Consider the following 19,315-nt stretch of genomic DNA (forward strand, 5'->3'; position numbering starts at 1 on the left):
AGGAGGGATTCGGGCCTCGTGCATGTCCTCAGGTTTGGCCATGATCATGGCCAAGGTCAGGGCCTTCTTCGAGAACTTCTGGAACACAATCCTGACCAAGCACCAAGAGGGCATCTATAACACCATTTGCCTGGGTGTCATTCTGGCCCTGCCGCTGCTCGTGGTCCTCACACTGCTCTTCATCTGCTGCCACTGCTGCTGGAGCAAGGCCGCCAGGAGTGGCCGACAGCCTGAGCGCAATCAGAAGAAGAAGAGGAAGAAGAAGAAGGCTGAGGAAGACCTCTGGATCTCTGCGCAGCCCAAGCTCCTACATCTGGAGAAGCGGCCATCACTGCCCGTCTAGTGAGACAGGAAGAGATGAAATACAACTTCCTGTTTCTTGCATATGCCCCACTCCAACTTCCAGTCATGCCCCACAGGAAGTGGGCAACTGGAACTGGTAGTACCATGCCCACTATACACAGAGAAACTGAGACAGGGCCCTCATGGAGGGATGTGCCCAGTCTTGGCAGCTCTGTGTCTATGTTCCACAACAACTTCTTTCCTTCAGACTCAGGCCTGCCTCTTGCCTCTTCCTGGCACTTTCCACATGCAGAGGCACAAAGGAGACTGGAGATGTCTCCCAAAGACACAAGCACAAATTCAGACAATGGGTTCCTGGGCAGGTCCACCAGCTGATCATCAGTGTAATGATTAGCCAATGCACAAGATATTTATCTGCCCTTGCACAATGCTTAAGACTGGCCAGAATAGGTCACATAGACAGTTCTGAAACCAGGCAAGGCCTTCTGCACTGTCTAGTCCATATGAATACCTCTCAGGTCACTTTCTTATCCCTGTTCCTATGTTGCCTCTTCTGGAAATCCTCTTTGTGGGGCCTTCCAGCCTTTTGGTACTGTTCCCCATCTCTATAGATAGACACACCAACTTCCTGGACTCCTGACCTCTGACCTGGAAGGAAAAGTTTGAAGTGAGATTCATCCAGATTTCTTGAAAGCTTTTTCCCTTCATGTTAAAGTCCTTTTTTGAGCCAACAGGGGTTTAGACCTGTGGCCCACAGGGTACAGTCTCCAGTCACTGGTCATAGCCCCCTGTTCCCAGCAAGAGCAACTCTTGGTGAAGATGTGGCCTTTAATCTGTGTCTTAGAAAATAGGAGATGCCTAATGGACACCCAGGAACCTCCTGTTAGGAGCAAAAGTTTTCAAGTACCACCCACAGAGGCTCACTGGGAATTATTTCAGAGGGCTGGGAAGCTGTAGCTGAAGAGTAGAAGTTACTGGTGTGTGGGGAGAAATAGAGTTCAGCTTTCTGTGGGGTTCCAGCCAGTCCCCAGGGCCTCTGTAGAGACTGTTGGCTCTGGAAGGGTTAACCTGTAATACCTCATCCCTGCAGTCCAGTGGGGGGACTGCTTTTTCGGGGGGGTCATGCAGGTTCAAGGTGGAGGACAAGAATATCCTGAGATCTGAGGGCTTCCAATAGGCTAAGGAGAGTTTCCTCCCCTGGAGCTGAGGTTAAAAGGCTGAATCCCCCACCCCTAGAGGACCAATTGGCAAGTCTGTAATTGGCCATGACCCCATTACCAGCCTTTGCCACCATTGCCACCACTTCGCCATGGAAGCGGCTGCAGTCCTGATGGGCAACTTTGGTCAATCTCACAGCAGGAGTTCTGAGTGGCCACAGATAACTGATTTCAGCACTTAGTTCCTCCAGTCTGCTCTTGGGATGGCTGGGCTCACTGCACTCCAGATGTGCTCCAGGGAGTAAGCTACCTGGGGTCTCTTTAAGAGGCCTGTGAGACTCAGAACCATTTGGGGCACACTGGGGCCACAAAGACCAGCTGTTCCCACCAGAGAAGCCCTCCATGCTAGCTCTCTCTGCACACAGACCTTCTGGCCACCCCCTCACTGACTCCCTCACTCCCCACCTGTCTTCTTTCTACCTCCCCATTATAAGTGTCCTGGGAAGATGGGAAGCCAGGGCGTGTCAGAACTGATCCCAGGGACCACACAGTAACACGGTTGCCATGGCAACAGGCTGCTAGTGTGAATGAAGACCCAACCAGCTGTCACTGCCTAACGGGGTGGGGAGCATGGCAGGGGGTGCTGCACCCTGTTGGCTTTTGTTTCCAGGACCTTCTGGCTCAAAACCATGTTCCTGAAAGCTCCCCTTCTTCTCCCCACCCCTGACTTTAACAAACCTCACTGCCTGCTTGGCTACAAATTTTGGTTGAATATCTGAAAGCAGAAGGGTGCCGAGATAGTTTGGGGGGGGGGGGACCTCGTGTATAATCCCGGCTTCGTTCTCATCTTCCTCCCCACTTGGCTGTCCAACTCTTTCTTCCTTCCCCCTTCTCCATAAACTGCCACCCCAAGAATCTGATCATCCTGTTTGTGGGGGATTAAAGATTGCATAGAGGCTCCCTGGGCCAGAGAGGTCTGAGCAGTGCCCCAGACAGAGAGGAAGGGCCTCGGCCCCACTGTTCAAAGGCTTCACTATTAATTTATAGGGGATGCAAGATGGCAGAGTGGAGCCATTCCCTTCTCAAGAAGAATATAAATGGTCAAAGTTGTATCAAATTTGTCAGTATTTTTTTTCCCTAGGAGAGTCAGACCCAGAGAAGAAGAGAAAAACATATTTAAATAAAATACTTTGAGAAGCAGCAGTCTGCCTGACTTACCTGACTTGCCTGAGGACCGAGATCAGACATTTATCACAGCCTCTCCCGCGCAGCAAAGAAGGGGAACACCCCCCCTCCAATATTCCAACACACTAATACAGGCTGGGTCAGAGGCTGAGGGACCAGATGTGCCCCCACTGGCTGCTGCCTACACAGGCTGGACTCCTTCTGAGATGTCAGCCACAGGGACATATGGGGTTGTGGAGGATCATGACATCATGTAGAGAAAGTGCCTTTCATGATGTAGCCCAGGGATGCAGCAAGAGTGCCAGAGAAGCTAGAGTCTGGGTTAAGGATGGCTTTGGGATCATCGCTAGAGACTGGGAGACAGGGAGAAGAGATAGAGTGAATGACCAATCAGACCTGAACAAGTGAATGGGAAAATGCAGGAATGCATGCAGAAAGGCTGGGTGGCTGACACAGGAGAGTCAGGCAGAGAGAGAAGACACTGTGATAGAAGGGGACGACTGAGTAGTGACAATTGAGGGAATGATAGGGCACCGGATATAGCAGTGACTAGGACAGGAGACATGCAGGCACAGAGACATTTTTCCCAAGCCATCTCTGAGTGAGATTCCTGAGGATGCTCAATGCCCCAACAAAGCAGACACCATCGAGTGCCATGTTCTTTCACCAAGGACAGTCTTTGCAAGGCAGACACTCTGTGAGCCTGCCAGGGCAGCTTCCACTGGCCACCTGGCACCCTCAGCTCAGACAAATTGAAGGTCCAGGAACAGGATGAAGATACTGTAGCCAGTGGTCACCATCTTGGGGCACTCTGCAAGGTAGGGTCCCACCATTTTGGCAAAAGTATGTGCTGCATTTCCAAAAGGGGTCAGGGAGGAAGATGAGGGCTGGTTCCCTGCAAGGAAGGCTGTCACTTGGGTGGTTCTGGTGGGTCCTGGCCTTCCAACCCATCACCGCACACCCTGAATTATCCCATGAGACACCCCTGTTCCTTTCTTCCTGGGCATCCAGAACAGCCTGGAGGGAGGTAACTTTGTGGGTTGACTATTAAGTAGAATCAGGTCTCAAATCTCCTTATCTCCATGGGGGACTCTGCACCATTTGACCTGAGTGGGAAGGTTAAGGCTGAGTGTTCTCTGGTACTGGGTTCAAAGGGACATTCTCAGAGACTTGGTTTCTGGGCTTAGCTGTCATGTCCAGCTTAAGTCCTCCCCAACACTGCCCACTCTGCTAGGAGCCAAATTTACTAGGCTGAAGCCAAATTTGCTTTTCCAAATAAGAACCAGAAGAAAGATCCAGGGAAGGAGCTTCCTTGGCATTATCAGGTGCTGCTGAATCTCTTTCCAGGACCCCTCTGCCCTGGGTCTCATCTACCAGCCCAGGAGCACAAGGTCCACCCCCATCTCCAGCTTTTGAGGGGTGGGGGAGGAGGAGGCTGTTCTGTTTTATGTATTAGTGTATGGTTTGCCCTATCTGAATGGTCACCACGAAACACAGACTCAGGGCTGGCTCTCTAAACCGTTACCCAAGAAGAAAAGTGGAGAACCCCCAGTTGGACTCCCCATTAGGGAAGGGAGCAAAATGGAGAGCCAGGGAGAGTCCTGATGGGGTAACAGTGCCATCTGCTGGTGTAACTGGGCACTGCAGGTCTCCGCACCACATTCTTGCATCCTTGGGCTCTTAACTCACAGAAACTTTCAGATGCTACAGAAGTGCTGGAGGGATTGACTAGGAGGGTTTGCTTCACAAATAAATTCCCCCAGAAAGTGACATTTTTCAGAAAACAAGCTTTTATCATGATTTGTCAATGCCGACCTTGGCATTTCTCTTTTATTTCCTCTTTTTTCTTTTTTGTTTTTTTTCTTTCTCTCCTCAGCCCCCCTCCCTTCTCCATCTCCCCATGGTGGCAACTCCTTCGGTCCCTCTCCCTTCAGCCCCCGTGTCCCCTCCAGCTTTAAGGAACATCTTGAGTCATCGAGATGAAATTTCAGTGAAAAGCTTTTATGAAGTCATTTGACAAATTACTCCCATCCCCAGAGGCAGCTGCTGTGAGCACCCATGTCTGAACTCATGTCTGAGAGATGCCTCCTGGTCTTCACCAGTCACCCCTCAAATTCTATGGACACTTCCTCCCAGGTCTGTACAGACTTCTTACCCACCATCTCTGCCAAGAGAGTCCTAATGCCATGATTTCCCTCCCCACCCCACTTCCTCTCACATATCACTTTATTGCAGTACCTCCAATTTGAGCTGTACCTCCAAATTTCCCCCTTTAGAAAGCTCAAACTCAGTTGATATCCCCACGCACCCACCCTCATCAATACTTCAATCTTTGTTTTCTTTTTCTGCTGTTTGGTCCACACCGAGTGGCACTTAGTCATTACTCCTGGTTTTGTGCTCAGAAATTACTCTAGGGCCCGGAGAGATAGCACAGCGGTGTTTGCCTTGCAAGCAGCCAATCCAGGACCAAAGGTGGTTGGTTCGAATCCCAGTGTCCCATATGGTCCCCCATGCCTGCCAGGAGCTATTTCTGAGCAGACAGCCAGGAGTAACCCCTGAGCACCGCCGGGTGTGGCCCAAAAAAAAAAAAAAAAAAAAGAAATTACTCTAGGCAGGCTCAGGGTCCATGTGAAATGCCAGGGATCAAATCTATGTCAGCTATGTGCAAGGCTGAAATGCCCTCCCCACTATCATTCCAATCTCACTTCAGTCAAGTCTTTAGTAGTTTAGGTTCCAAGTAGTCAGAGTTGGGGGGAGGCACATTTGCAATGATCCGGCCCTGCCATAGAACTGACCTATTGCAGCCCGCCATGGCCAGATTTAAGTGGGTGGTAAGGATAGAGTGGTATTGTTCAGGTGTGTTGGATATTGAACATGTAAAGGTAATAAAGATTTTTAGAAGTATATATTTTGGCATTCAGCTGGCCATTCAAACTGGGAGGACTCAAGAATAATGGACAATCCAATCTGCTGGTCTGAGCGGACAGTGCCTCTGTTTCCCTTAAACTCTCTTACTTCCTGCTCTAAACACCAAGTGGACAAGAGACTCGGCCAAGCCTGAGGCATTTCCCTGAATAAACCCACCTCCAAGTAGGGGGATCCACTAAATTCATGGGCAAAGGGAAAATACCACAAGACCGCAATCAAGTTTTAATCAAACAATTTCTTTCCCCTCATGAATGGTGACAAGTTATTTCAGGGAGCAACAGAAAGAATGGTAGCGGTGACCCACCCATGCATCCATCCACACAACAAGAAAAGTCCGGGGTGGTGGCTAACTGTGGATGGGCAGAGGTGGGGGGATGCATTATGGCCAGGAAGGGGGCCTCATCTTCGGGAGAGGCTCATGACCCAGAAGAGCCAGATGCTTGGAAGTGGAAAGGAGGGACAGTTTATTTGCAACAATGGCAGATGGGATTCCAATGGCCAGACAGGAAGCACTGGAGAGCAGGATATCAAGAATGCAGCAAATTCAACCCATCTGGCTGGGGGTGCTGGGTGGTACCCCCTCACAACACACCAATTTTGCCTCCATCTCTCAGGCATCCTTTGGGATGTCTCTTTGCAGAAACCCAGCCATCCTATTCCAGAAATTTGTCTGGTTCTGGTTTTTTGTTTTTGTTTTTTTTTTATCTTCTCTTATTATCCCAATCCCAGTTGTTATGAAAAACAAGCCCCAAAGGTATCCATTCCAGAACTTTCTCTCCCAGACACGCTCTGGAGCCACAATGGTGCTGAACATAAATGTCTTGGCCTCCTGTCCAGCAAAGCACGGGACTCGAGGAGACCCTCTGTTCCCCAACCAGACCTAAAGACTCTGAGCCCTGAGCCCCCAATCACCATGACCTGCCCCCCCACCTTTGTCCCCACTCCCAGGCTGGCCTTGTCTCCCATGAAGTCTGTTTAGGGGGGTCTTCAGAATGTTCTGATCTTTCCTCCTACTGTCCCCCGCTGTGGTCATGAGGGCGAATTTTCAGTTCCACGTGGGGAATGGAGAATTCATGCCCCTTCCATGGCTCCCAGTTCACTCCCTAAACACACAAAAGATGAGACCAACGTCAGGAAGAGGCTGGGGGGGTGGGGGGGAGAGAAGAGTCTTTGCCAGATAAGTGTTGGAATCTGCTTATGGGAGAGTCGAGGGGAAGTGAGGGGCCAATGTCAGGGCATGCACTCTTTGCTGGGTGGTTGGGGTAAGACAGGCTGACCTAGGAGCCTACCCTTACACATACACACACACACACACACACACACACACACACACACACACACACACACATACACAAGCCCCCATTTGGGAGTTTGGGGTTGTATCTGGTGCAGTCTCAAAGATATACAGAGCTAACCTGGGAAGCCAAGAGCAATTTATCTCTGCCTCCATCTTTTCCTTCCAACAAACTAAGGCAAAAATAAACACATTAATTGGCCAATTGTGTAAAATCATATTCAATTTAGACCATTTCAAGATTAGCTCTGGGGTAACGAAGGGGCTGCAGTGAACGGAATTCCATTTTATGCCTTTTTGACTGGTGAGCACAATCATATTTAATTCACTTAAGAACCTTGCAACCTGGCCAATAAAGAGCCCAAGTGACTGGTTTTATGTATTTTAATTTGTGGGGTAAATAATAAACAAAGAGCTAAAAGCTGTGCCGGCTGGGAGCAGCATGTTCACAGGATGAATGTCTTTTATTAAGAATTCGGGGATGGTTTAGGAACCGCCTTGCCACTCAGTCTAAAGGTCTGATCTCTGAGGGTGCCACAATCTTCTAAGTCGCTGTAATTCCTGAGCCCACCCTCTCCAGCCTCCCTGCGGGAAAATTTCTCCTTCCCTTGGCAAAAACCACAGCCTGATCTGCATATACTCCAAGCTGCCTTCCCAGGTACAAATGACCCTGACATTAACAGGTGTTGGCATATGCAGGAGTGTGGCTGCCACACACAGTCTAGGCCCAAGAATGGGGTGGGAAAAACTTAGGATGAGGGGCTCAGTGTTCAGAACAGAGGGGAGTAGTGATTTCATTAGCAAGGGACTATGAGCAGCCCTGGAGCTGTTGTGGAGTGGGGTTATGTCCAAGGTTTGTGGCGGTTGGAGAAATCACCGGGGTCAGAGTGTCAGAGCCAAGGAGAGGATTGGCCAGAGAGGACTAGCCAGGTGAGGATTGGGCAAAAAGGATTGGAGGGAAGATCTGACAAAAATCAGAGACCATGAGACAGAGCTCAGAACTGAGCTGTGGCAGTTATGGGTGGAAAGTTGAAATCCCTTTCCTCTCCCCTTCCACCAGCCTCTCCCCACAATCTGAAACCTTAGTACCCAATGAGAGAGTCCTTGATTGTGTTAGGTTTAGATGAGGCCATGCTAGTAGGGCCCTATGAGAGTTTGAGTGCCAGTTGAGAGTAAAGGAGGTCATTCAAAGGGCTAGGTACCAATGCAGGATTTGAATTCTCAATTGGATTCCTGGATCCTGCGTGATTCCCCTGCACCAAGCTGGGACTAGCCTCTTAGTACCATGAGGGGTGGTCCAAAAGAGGAAAAATTCAGAGTTCCAGGTCTCACGCAGATAGGAGGGTGCAGTGAGGGCTGGAGAGAGCCCTCCCCAGCAAGCTGACCAGTCTGCAGACTGTGCACCAGGAATGGATCATTCTAGTGGCCCTTATCTATGGTATTTTGTGACAACATCTAGAGTTGACTGAATGGGCAGTCTAGAATGGTCTGCAGAAGGGAAGGAGGAGTGCATATGGGCAGGGCCTGAAGAGTGATCTTAATGCAAAGCTAATGGCCAAGCCAACTGGAAGGGGAAGGGGACCCTCTGAGAAAAATAAAAATAAAAACCAAGTCACTGTCACCTACCTCGCTGTGCTTAGTCTCCCCATATCTGCCATTGGGGTTGGCCAAGTGGCAGTTCTTGTACCACCAACCACCATGATGTGTCAGGGCGCAGTTGCTGAGGGCAATGTCATTGTCTCGGTCAAAGGTGGTGAACTTCCACCCATTGTGGTAAGTGAGCGCATCCCCTGCAAGAACCATGAGATAGCAGGTGAGGACCTGAGGCCTGCCACCAAGGGATAAGGGAGAGAGTGGGAATGGGTCTGACTCTAGACTGGAAAAGGCACATGGAATGTGGGTCAAACAGCCCATGGAATCCTGGGTAAAGCAGCGCATGGGACATGGGTAAAACTGTATGTGAAATTCTGGGTAAAATGATGTGGAAAGTTCTGAGTAAAGCACCATGAGGAATTCTGGGTAAAACTGGAATTCTGGGTAAAGGAGAACATGGAATTCTCGATAAAACAGTATGAGGAGTCTAGCTATAGTCACCTGTCCCAATAAGTGACTCTAAACCTGCTTTGTTCATCCCAACCCCCACTAGCTTATGAAGAATGGGTAAGGGGCTTCATGTGTGACCCCCCTCCAAACAGCACAATAACCACCAGTTATTGTAATAACAGCATCAACAGCAGAAAGGGAAAAGGAAATAAGAACTAGAGAATCCAACAGGAGAGAGAAGACCAGTTACATGTGCCCTCCTAAATAAAGCATATGGTGGCATCCTACCTACATGGCAAGTTACACAGCTAAATTTAGTCCATTTTCTTTACAACTAGGCTCATCCCACCATCTGGTTGATGTCTAAGGGAAGGCTAGTTGGACTCAAAATTCACCTTGTCTCTACATCCCTCATTTCTGGGTTGCCCCTGCCCTGGGAAGACAAGGAGAGCTGAATTCTGGTATGAACTAGTGCTATCATCTTTTTGTTTTTAAGACTCGAGGGGCTGGAGTGATAGTACAATGGAGACGGCATTTACCTTACACCCAATCAACTTGGGTTCTATCTGCAGCACCCCATATGGTCCCCCAAGCAACACCAGGAGTAACGCCCAGATGCAGAAGAGCCAGAATAAGTCCTGAGTATAGTCAGATGTGAGAAAGAACAGAAAAGAAAAAAGAAAAGGGAAGGGCAGGGGAGAGAAGGAAGGAGTGAGGAAGAAGAGGAGGAGGAGAAAAAAGGAAAGGAGGAAAGGAAGGAGAAAATGAAAAAAGAACAGAAGAAAGGAAGAAAAAGGGAAGGAAGAAAGAAAAAAGAAAGGAAGGAGGAAGGGAAGGAGGGAAGAAAGGAATAAGGAAGAATAGAAAGATGAGATGAGAGACTTTACTTGGGATCCATGAGGGAGCAATCAAGGTTAATTTGGGGAGATCCCAGCATTAGTGACCTCATCTGACTCCACCCTAGAGGAACTCTGACCTCACCACACCAGCACAGCCGCAACGGGGGTGCTGGTGCTCTTACCTGCCGTGCCCCGATACTTCCCCACTGAGAGCTTGTAGCGCTCCTTGCTTGATGCCACCTGGAAGGAGTCGTAGACGGCATAGGCAGATTCGTTGGCTGTCTGCAGGTCTACGCGCACTTCGTACTGGGTTGGGGTGCCACTGGTGAGATTGTGCAGCTTGTCCAGTCCTAAAACCAAGTGAAGGAGCAGGCCCAGGAGGAAGGACAGCTGTTAGAGCACTGAACCCCACACTCAGGTTCCATCCACAACCCCATCTGATGCCCTGGCATAGCCAAGAGAAAGTCGGAAGGTCCCTGAACACTGCTGAGTGACCCAGGTGATCCACAACAGCACAGACCCATCACACAGGATTGTCTCAAGATGACCACCCAAATTCCTTCTGGGGTACCCGACAGCCTGGGTTTTCAGATCATACCCAGCCAGAACTCCTTCATGGGGTCCCCAAAGCCCTCCACATAGGTCCGCCAGCGCTTGAAGAAATCCAGCTGCCCTGTATTTCGCCTCTGGAATACCTGAGGGAGACAGACATGGAAATCTCACACCCTCTCACCCTCTCCCGAGTTAGGTTCTGACTCTAAGGAGCAATTCAGCAAACTTGCCCTTCCCAAAAAATTAGGGGAGAAGGCAGGAGAAATAGATATGAGGATTAGAGCACAGATCTTGATGCAGCTGAGCTGATCCCAGCACTGTGTATGGTCCCGAGTCCTGCTAGGATGGACCCTTGAGTACAGAGGCCAAGAGTCAGTGCTGAGCCTTACTGAGTGTGACCCCAAGTTTTAAAAAATGGCCTTCAAATTTTTTATTAGGTAATCCTGAGTGAAATGTGAAACAAGCCACTTTTTATAGGCTTGGTCATAGGATACCCCCAACATGAAACATGGGCATATGTGAGACAATTGGGGTGGAAACATAGACATCAGAGAGGGGCACGTGGCCCTGCTAGCTGATAATAGGGGGTGAAGTAGGAGATTAAGGAGGGGAGGAGGCAGACAGTTGGCAAAATTCAATGGTTCCTTTAACACTAGACCAGCCACTGGTCCCTAACAAGCTGGTGAAGGAGTGGCTGCTTCAGCCCCCTCCCTCCAATTTCTGAAGAAACCCTGATTCTTCCTCTCTTTTTAGATTGCTGTGGGAACCCTGCCCAGTGATTCTTAGAGGTCACCAGGATCCTGGTTGGCAGTGTGGAAAGTGAGGCACAGAACCCCAGACCTCACACCAACAACTCACATTGTCTCCCAAGCGTTCTCTCCTATTATGGGAAAGAAATATGGGTTTCTGTACGAATCAACAAAAACAACACCCCCTACCAATATCTCTGTCTGAATGCTCTGGTCAAGCAACCTCAAGCTCGGGAAGACCCACCCCAGCTTGTGTCTTACACTGCAGGAGAATCAGGATTCCTCTGTTCCAATCAATACTCACTGGATTAAAAGGCAGGATTGTCAGTGAATAAAATCATTGAAGTAGGGTCCAAACAATAGCACAGTACGGAGGGTACTTGCCTTGCACACAGCTGACCCAAATTCAATCCCTGACATCCCAATGGTCCCTTGAGCACCACCAGGAATTATTCCTGACTGCAGAGCCAGAAATAGCCCGACGATTACTGGCTATGGCCCAAAAACCAAACAATAACAACAAAAAAATCACTGATCTGGGGCTGGAGTGATAGCACAGTAGTAAGGTGTTTGCCTTGCATGCAGCCAACCCGGGTTCGATCCCTGGCATCTCATATGGTCCCCAGAGCCTGCCAGGAGCAAATTCTGAGTGCAGGGCCAGGAGTAACCTCTGAGCACCTCTGGGTGTGGCCCAAAAGCAAAAGCAAAAGAATATATCATTGATTCCTTAGGACTAATTGCCTCAAGCTTGAGCACTTCCTGGTCAGCGACCTCAAAGGTTCATTTCTGTCTGGTACCCTAAAACCACACGAATAGTAGGAAGTTCAAAGAGTAGGCAATGAGTGATTTCCAGTCATGCCATGTTCTCTATCTCTCTCTTCTCTCTCTCCCTTACCCTCATTTCCTTGAGCATCTATCACTTAGAAACATTCCCCAAGTCCCCATTTTTTTCTCCCTGTCACCTGTCTTTTGTCAGCTGAGTCACTGGCCCTGAAAGCAGATGCTAAGCTTAAGACACAGAATGTTCCCAGCCTTGCTTGAACTCTGGACCATGGGCATCTGAAGGTAAGGGTGGCCCTGGTGCTCTGTTCCTCCTATTTCCCATCACTTCCCACTGAAAAATTCCTTCCATTATCAGGTCAAGCTCATGTTCTCATTCTGCCTGCCCTGGACAAATCTATTTGCAAAGGGCTAAGGTCTCTCTTGGTGACCCAATCTGTCAACATCAGTCCCCCAGGGCCCAGTAGGGGTTTTTGTGCTGGTATTTTTAAACAATGCTGCCACTTTATTTTTAAGGAAGCTTTTAAAAATGCTCCTGCTGCTCTTTGAGTCTCTACTGAGACCCAGAACTGCACTGTACTTGGTTTCTGTGTCCTGGGGTTCAGCCTGGTAAAAGCATCCTGTCTCCCAACTCTGTGATGAAACTGGTGACAAACAGTCCATTCATTCCCCCCCCCCACACACACACACACCTCCAACTCCCTGCACAAGCCCATTCATCACAATAAAACACCAGGCTCTGAGACTAAAGTCTGGCCCAGGGAGCTGAGAAAAGGTACTTCGGTAGCTGACAATAAAGGCAGCTGCCACTTGACCTCGACAGATTCCCAAGGCACTAAACACAGTGTGTGGATGAGTCTGCAGGCCGCCTTCACCAATTCATGCAGGACTTAAGGATTCCTATTCTTGCAAACATGTGGGGAGAAGGAAAGCCCCAAGGAAGGAGATCTTGGGGTTGGGAGACAAGGGGAGGGGCCCTTTCTGTTCTATAGAATAACCACTGGCCTCTGGAACTCAGTGACACAGCAAAGCAAGAAGAGGTGGGATAGGAACATTTCATGGAAGAGCCTCTGGAAAGTCCCTCTGATACTGACCTTGAGGTTTTCAAGATGGGAAAACAAAGATGAAAATTATTGAGTTCAGTTTATTACTTAGTCCCTAATGCTCTGCCTTCTTGCCTCCCAGCTGTACCTCTGTCCCCCTCTGGGCAAAGATATAAAAAAAACTCACAAGGGTTGAATTTTCTTACTTTTTGTTTTTTAATTTGTCAGGGGGCACCCCCAGCAGTAGTCAGGGCTGACTCCTGGCTCACTCCTTGTAGTACTTAGGGGATCATGTGGGATGTGGGGGATTGAACCCAGTTTGTCAGGCACATACAAGGCCTTATACATTGTACTCTCACTCTGACTCCTCACATGGGTTGAAATTGTCTTTTTGTTTTGGGGCCACACCTGGCAGCACTCAGGGTTTTTTCCTGGCTCTGTGCTCATAAATCGACCCCTGGCAGGCTCAGGGGACCCTATGAGATGCCAGCGACTGAACACAAGTTGGCCAAATGCAAGACAAATGCCCTCCTTCTTGTGCTATTGCTCTGGCCCCATGATGATTGATGATTATGCTGATGTTGTTTGGGGGCCACATCTGGTCATGATCAGACCCTCCTCTGTGACAAAGGAAGCTTTTGGAAGGCCCGGTTTCCCAGGTATAAAGTACTTTGGGCTCTGTTCTCACAGTAAGGGGGGAATCCTGTTTCACCCACACTGCCCCCCCCACAGTGAATAGAAGCCCCAGCTTATGCCCAGGGGACTCACGATCCAGCCACCGCCATCCGTGTCCATGTCACAGTAGACCTGCAGGGGCTGACTGGCTGTGCCATGTAGGTAGATGGTGTAGAGGCCGCTCGCCATGTTGTTGTTCTGCTGGACTTGACTGCAATCCGTGGGGTATGGGAAACGGGCACCCACTGGCAGCCAAGTAGAGGGATCAGTCAGGAGAAGGGGAGGTGGGCAGCCCCCCACAGCAGGCCTTTTCTCTGATCTCCCATGTCAGGCTAGTTTTTAACTCACTGCATGATTCCTTCCCCCCTCAACTGCACAATTTTTTCTCTGTTCTCCAGCAACCTTAAAGAACGTTCTAGAAAGAAGAGCTTGCAGCTCATTTTTCCCCAACCAGTATCTCCAATTCCAGGAAACATTCCAGTTCTTGCTTGTCTTTCCTTAGTCACTGAGCCAGGGAACTGGAGGAGGGGGTTTCTAAGCCTACACCCCACATCTCACTTCTGGAGACAGCTTTCCCAGCCTACCCTGCCTTTTTCTCTGAGAATGAGAGTTCATGCTACCTGTCAATAGAGTCGTGGATGTACTCGTGCTACGGCGATTTCCTTGAAAGGCCAACAGAGAGACCGGGTAGGTCACCCCCTGCTCCAGGCCTTGAAGCTCAAATTTCTGGTCCCCTGGTCCAAGGATCACCTCCTAGGACAGAGAAGATAGATGATAGCATTTCAGCATTTTTGCCCCAAAAACTCAAGACATCAGCAGCATTCCTGAGTGCTTGGTCTTTCCTTGGCTTAGGGGGAGCCAAAAGCCCCAAACAGCACTGAGCACATCTGGGGGGCACCATATCTGGGGAGTACCCACCTATTTTGTCTTTCAAAAGATGTCTAGGCATTGGCCATACTCACCAGACAGCCTCAGGTGGGCAGCTAAGACACACGGACACAGGTTTTTGGACACCTGTTCCAGAAACATCACAGACACATGGAGTTTTTGGCAATACTCCTCTCTAGGAGGAGTTAGGATGGGTTAACCATCCTAGCAGGGTGACCCATGTGCCAACTGGGACCATAAAGGGTTCAACAAGTCCATCCATTTATCCCTCCCCCTATCACTTCCAGACCACACAGAGAGAGAAGGGTCATTTTCTACTGAGATACATTTTGAAAATTGGCCTCCCCTTTCCAGGTAGGTTATATGTCCTTGAAATCAGAGTTAATTAAATTTTTCAATAAATATTAATGGAGGGGCCTGAGCAATAATATGGAAAGGAAGGCCTTTGCCTTCCAAGCAGCCAACCTAAGTTGGATCCCAGAAATGAATCCTATTCCCCAAGCCTGTCAGGAGTGATTCCTGAGTTCAGAGCCAGGAGTAAGGACTGATTACTGCTGGGTTTTGCCCAAAACCAAAAAATAAATAAATATTTATAGAGCATCTACAAGGCACAAGATTACCCCTCTGCTGTGTCATGTAGGCATAGTGGGGAAAAAAAACGAAAAACTCTTTGTCCCTTAGGGCCAAAGCAATAGCACAAATACTGGGCTGAAAGTAGCCAGGTATGGTGCGACAGAGAAGGAAACAGTATCAGTCAGCCAGACAGCACAGGGCTGCTGTGGTCAGCCTGGGGAATGGTCAGAGGCTGACCCAACCCAGGTGACAGCTGGTTCCTAGTCTCTAATGACCAACACTGCATCATATCCCCAGGCAGGTGTGGGTGGCCAGTACCTTGGCAGTGCCATCCGGGAACTGGTAGGTAAGAATGTAGCCATCAATGGGTGCGTCAGGTGGAGCCCAGGTCAACACACCACCCGACTGTGTCACTGCAGATGGGCGTAGGTTTTTAGGAGGGTCGATATCTGCAAATGAAAACACCAGGAAGACATGAGTACCACAATGCAGCTGGGTAGAAATGGGCATAAAGGTGTTGGCTCATTCTTTCTCCCCACATTCTCCTTTTCTCTCTCTCCAGCAGGTTTGGTTCTGAGTGCAAAACTTTTAAGCCCAGACTTCAAAAGCAAAGAGACCATGGAGATTTAAAGGCACTCGGCCAAGGGTATGGGGTGGTCCAGAGGGAGTAAAACTGGACTCAACTTTGGCTTCTCATCAATCATCCCCAAAAACTCTTTGAAGGAGAGAGCAGAAGGCAAGAGAAATAAGGATTAAGCAAACAATTTCTAGGGAAGGCATGAAAGTTTGAGAGAGGAGAGATGGTGAAGGACACCTCACACACACACACTTAGACCTTAGCAGTGGTCCTCAAACTATGGCCCGCAGGCCACATATTGTATTTGTATCTGTTTTGTTTCTTCATTGCAAAATAAGATATATGCAGTGTACATAAGAATTCGTTCATAAGTTTTGTTTTTACTATAGCAGACCCTCCAATGGTCTGAAGGACAGTGAACTGGCCCCCTGTTTAAAAAGTTTGAGGACCCCTGCTAGGGGGTGTTGGCAAATTTCCACCTGGAATGATGAAAAGATTAGGATCAGGAAGGAATTCACCCTGGCCTGGAGAGAGACGGCCCCCTCCATGCACTTTGCATATAGGGCAAAGAGTACTAGGAATTTATGAAGATTTTTGCTCCATAGACCAAGTCCAGGCTGATGTGGGAAATGAACAGGTGGAAGTAGAGAACTTTGAGGGCTGGATATAGATAGTACAGTGGGCAGGACACTTGCCTGGCACTCAGCTGACCTGGTTTTGAGCCCTGGGATTTCATATGGTCCCTTGAGCCCCACCAGGATTGATGCCTGAGTGTAGAGACAAGAATAACTGTGGGACCCGAGGTTCAGAACAGGAGGGAGGCCATTTTATAAAGGGTTCCATGTTGTAAACCTCTTAGGCTTCTCTTTTTCAAACCTAAGTTTCAATTTGACACTGGCCCCAAGACCATACCAGGTAGCCTATCTGGAAAGGACACAAGGGAGCAGTAGGAAGGTACCCTAGACAGCAGGCAATTGTTTTAAAGATTAACAGAAGCTAGAACTTCCTCATCCCCTCCCTATATAAACTAGCTTGTGATCCCGAGCAGGGTGACCTCCAGGGGGAGATGACCCTAGCCAGCCAGTTTGGGGCTTGTGGCTTAGGGAATAAAATCTTTCTGTGCTTTATTTCAATTATGTGGTCTTGTCCTTTGACTCCAGACCCTAACAGTAACCCCTGAACACTACTGCTGGGTGTGACCAAAAACCAAAAATATGTGGGAGTGGGGGGAGAGAGCTTTATGTGATGCCTTGCTAAGTGCATCCTGAACTTACACACTTTTAGTGAAAGGGGTAGAGAAGCTGATTGTGTAAGCTAGGAAGGAACAAACAAGTGGGGATAGTCCTGGGGAGATGGTGGAAGGGGCTGGAGCACATGATTTGCATGAAGGAGCCCCAGTTTGGTGTTTATGTCCTGAACACTGTTGAGAGTTACAACTAAGCACTAACACCATGGTCCCTGGGCACCACTAAGTGTGGTCTCAAAACCAGGAAAATAAAGGAGAGGAAGCAGAGGGTTTTGCTTTGTTCCTGGACTGAAGAATAAGGCAGCAAGAAAGCAGGAAGAAATTTGAGGGGCCAGTAGGAATTTGAGGGCACAGCAGAAACTCTAGAAGAACTGGTCAGACAAGTTTTTTTTTTAAACAGAATTAGACATGAATGGAAATTTCCATTTGGACAAAAAATAGAAGGTGATTTTAATTTAGGAGTTTCCCCAAAATAGATTCCTCCCAGCTATTTTCTGCTCAGTAGCATTTCAGAGGAGAACAGAATTGCAGGATTTTCATAGAAATCTTGCAGCTGTTGCTTTGAGTTGGGATGTTTGGGAAATTTGGAGTTTCTGGACCATCAGCTTGGTTTGAGTTTCTAAAATGGAACATCTGGCATGGGTTTTGGTTTAACTGTTAAGGAGAGAAAAATAATTTTTCCTGCTTGCAAAAACCACAGCAACGACACCATGACTATTTCAATATCAAGGGGACCACTCTTTGCCCACCTGATGCCCTGACTATATATTTGTCATATTCCTTTTTTTTGGGGGGGGGGTAGCTCCTGAAGAGTGCTAAAGAGATTTAGGAGATCCCTGCGCAAGCATTTCAATAGCAGAGAACACCAGGAGCACTTCGCAGTTCTCAGCAGTACATCTTTGACCACTGAGATGCCTCCCCAACCCAAATTCCACCACCCTTCCTTCCATGAAGCAGAAAAATGATAAAATAGTTGTGCCTTTAAAAGTGGGGAGAAGCAGGGGCCAGAGAGATAGCACAGTGGCAGGGCATTTGCCTTGCACACAGCTGACCCAGGACGGACCTGGATTCGATTCCTGGCATCCCATATGGTCCCTCAAGCCTGCCAGGAGTGATTTCTGAGCCCAGAGCCAAGAGTAACCCCTGAGCACTGCTGGGTATGGGAAGGAAGGAAGGAAGGAAGGAAGGAAGGAAGGAAGGAAGGAAGGAAGGAAGGAAGGAAGGAAGGAAGGAAGGAGGGAGGGAGGGAGGGAGGGAGGGAGGGAGGGAGGGAGGGAGGGAGGAGGGAGGGAGGGAGGGAGAGTTAATGAAGGGGAAGGGGAAAGAGGAGAAATGAGGGGAGGAAAAAAGAGGGAAGGAGAGAAGGAAGAAGGAGGAAAGGGAAGAGGGATGGGAGGAGAAGGGAGGAGAGAAGGACAAGGGAGGGAAAGGGAACAAAGGAAAGAGAAAACTATAGGAAAGAGAGAAGGGGAAAGGAAGAAAGAAGATAAAGCGAGGAGGGAAGAAAATGGAAGGGAAGGGTAGAAGGGGAGGGGTGGAGAATGGGAGGGGAGAGAAGAAAGAAATGGGGTGGAGCTGAGCCCTGCTGCCAAATCATCCTGTGTCCAGCACACCACGCCCATTGGGATCCCCACTACCTCTTTATCCAAACCTACTGAAAACAACTGCCTTAATGGGGGTGTGATCTGAGGGACTGCAGCCTGGTACTCCCTTCCTCCCTCATTCTTGACATGGAGCAGTCTCTGGAAAGCAAATCTTACAGGATGGTGAGTGAGGTGTGTGTGTGTGGGGGGGGTGTATGTGAGGGGTTGTTTGCTCTTCCTTCAGGTACAACAGTCCCCCCTCTTTGGCAGACACCCGTGAGAACCAAGAGGCCCTAATTCCAAAGCAATCAACCAACACAGTGATGCCCACGCACCTGTCAGGGCCTGGGTATTGGCCTTCCGGCTTCCCCGGGCTCCCTTCTCGGCCCACACCAACACCGTGTAGACCACACCTGGCCGCAGCCCCGTCAACACTGCGCTGGTTTGATCCTTCCCCACAGCCACGTCCCTGCTGTCTCCATCCGCCGAAGTGACTCGAACCATGTACCTGTCGATGGGCGCCCGCACGGGGTCCCAGGACACGGTGGCCATTGTCTCTGTCACCCGGTCAGTCACCAGGTTTTGGGGGCTGTCGATGTCTTTAAGAAAATGTTTGGACACATCAAAGCCTCATGAAAAAAATACTACCAGCCTTTCTCCTCTGTCCCCTCTCCTCCCACCAGTGCTTTCCCCCACCCTGTTTCTGTGTTAAGCATTAACTGGTGATAAAACTTGACATATTCTCTAAGGTTCTATCATGACCTCTTTGTCTGGACACTTCAGGGAATTCTCTAGACCCCCAGGAAGTGGGTGTAGGGTTTGGCGAATGACGTAGACACACTAGTTGTGGAGGTGAGTCATAATTGTGTCTCTGGCATTCGCCAAACCCTGCACTCACTT

At 49.1% G+C, this 19,315-nt stretch overlaps 2 protein-coding genes across 2 annotated transcripts in view; one reads left to right on the forward strand and one right to left on the reverse strand.

The window, feature by feature from the left end:
- Nucleotides 1-24: 24 nt before the first annotated feature.
- Nucleotides 25-347, forward strand: KIAA0040 (KIAA0040 ortholog). Its single transcript, XM_049776635.1, has one exon. It carries the CDS (start codon nt 41-43, stop codon nt 341-343), a length of 303 nt encoding a protein of 100 aa, XP_049632592.1. The 5' UTR covers nt 25-40; the 3' UTR covers nt 344-347.
- A 6,169-nt stretch (nt 348-6,516) lies between these two features.
- TNN (tenascin N) overlaps nt 6,517-19,315 on the reverse strand; it is a 55,086-nt gene continuing 42,287 nt past the window's right edge. Inside the window, exons 10-17 of the mRNA XM_049777587.1 lie at nt 18,751-19,014; nt 15,328-15,458; nt 14,169-14,301; nt 13,642-13,793; nt 10,348-10,444; nt 9,932-10,099; nt 8,494-8,657; nt 6,517-6,676 (exon numbers count right to left, since the gene is read on the reverse strand). Coding sequence (XP_049633544.1) covers nt 6,584-6,676; nt 8,494-8,657; nt 9,932-10,099; nt 10,348-10,444; nt 13,642-13,793; nt 14,169-14,301; nt 15,328-15,458; nt 18,751-19,014 — 1,202 coding nt within the window. The 3' untranslated portion in view covers nt 6,517-6,583. The remainder of the gene's footprint in view (nt 6,677-8,493; nt 8,658-9,931; nt 10,100-10,347; nt 10,445-13,641; nt 13,794-14,168; nt 14,302-15,327; nt 15,459-18,750; nt 19,015-19,315) is intronic.

This window comes from Suncus etruscus, chromosome 7 (assembly GCF_024139225.1).
Source record: "Suncus etruscus isolate mSunEtr1 chromosome 7, mSunEtr1.pri.cur, whole genome shotgun sequence".
Classification (NCBI taxonomy): Eukaryota; Metazoa; Chordata; class Mammalia; order Eulipotyphla; family Soricidae; genus Suncus; species Suncus etruscus.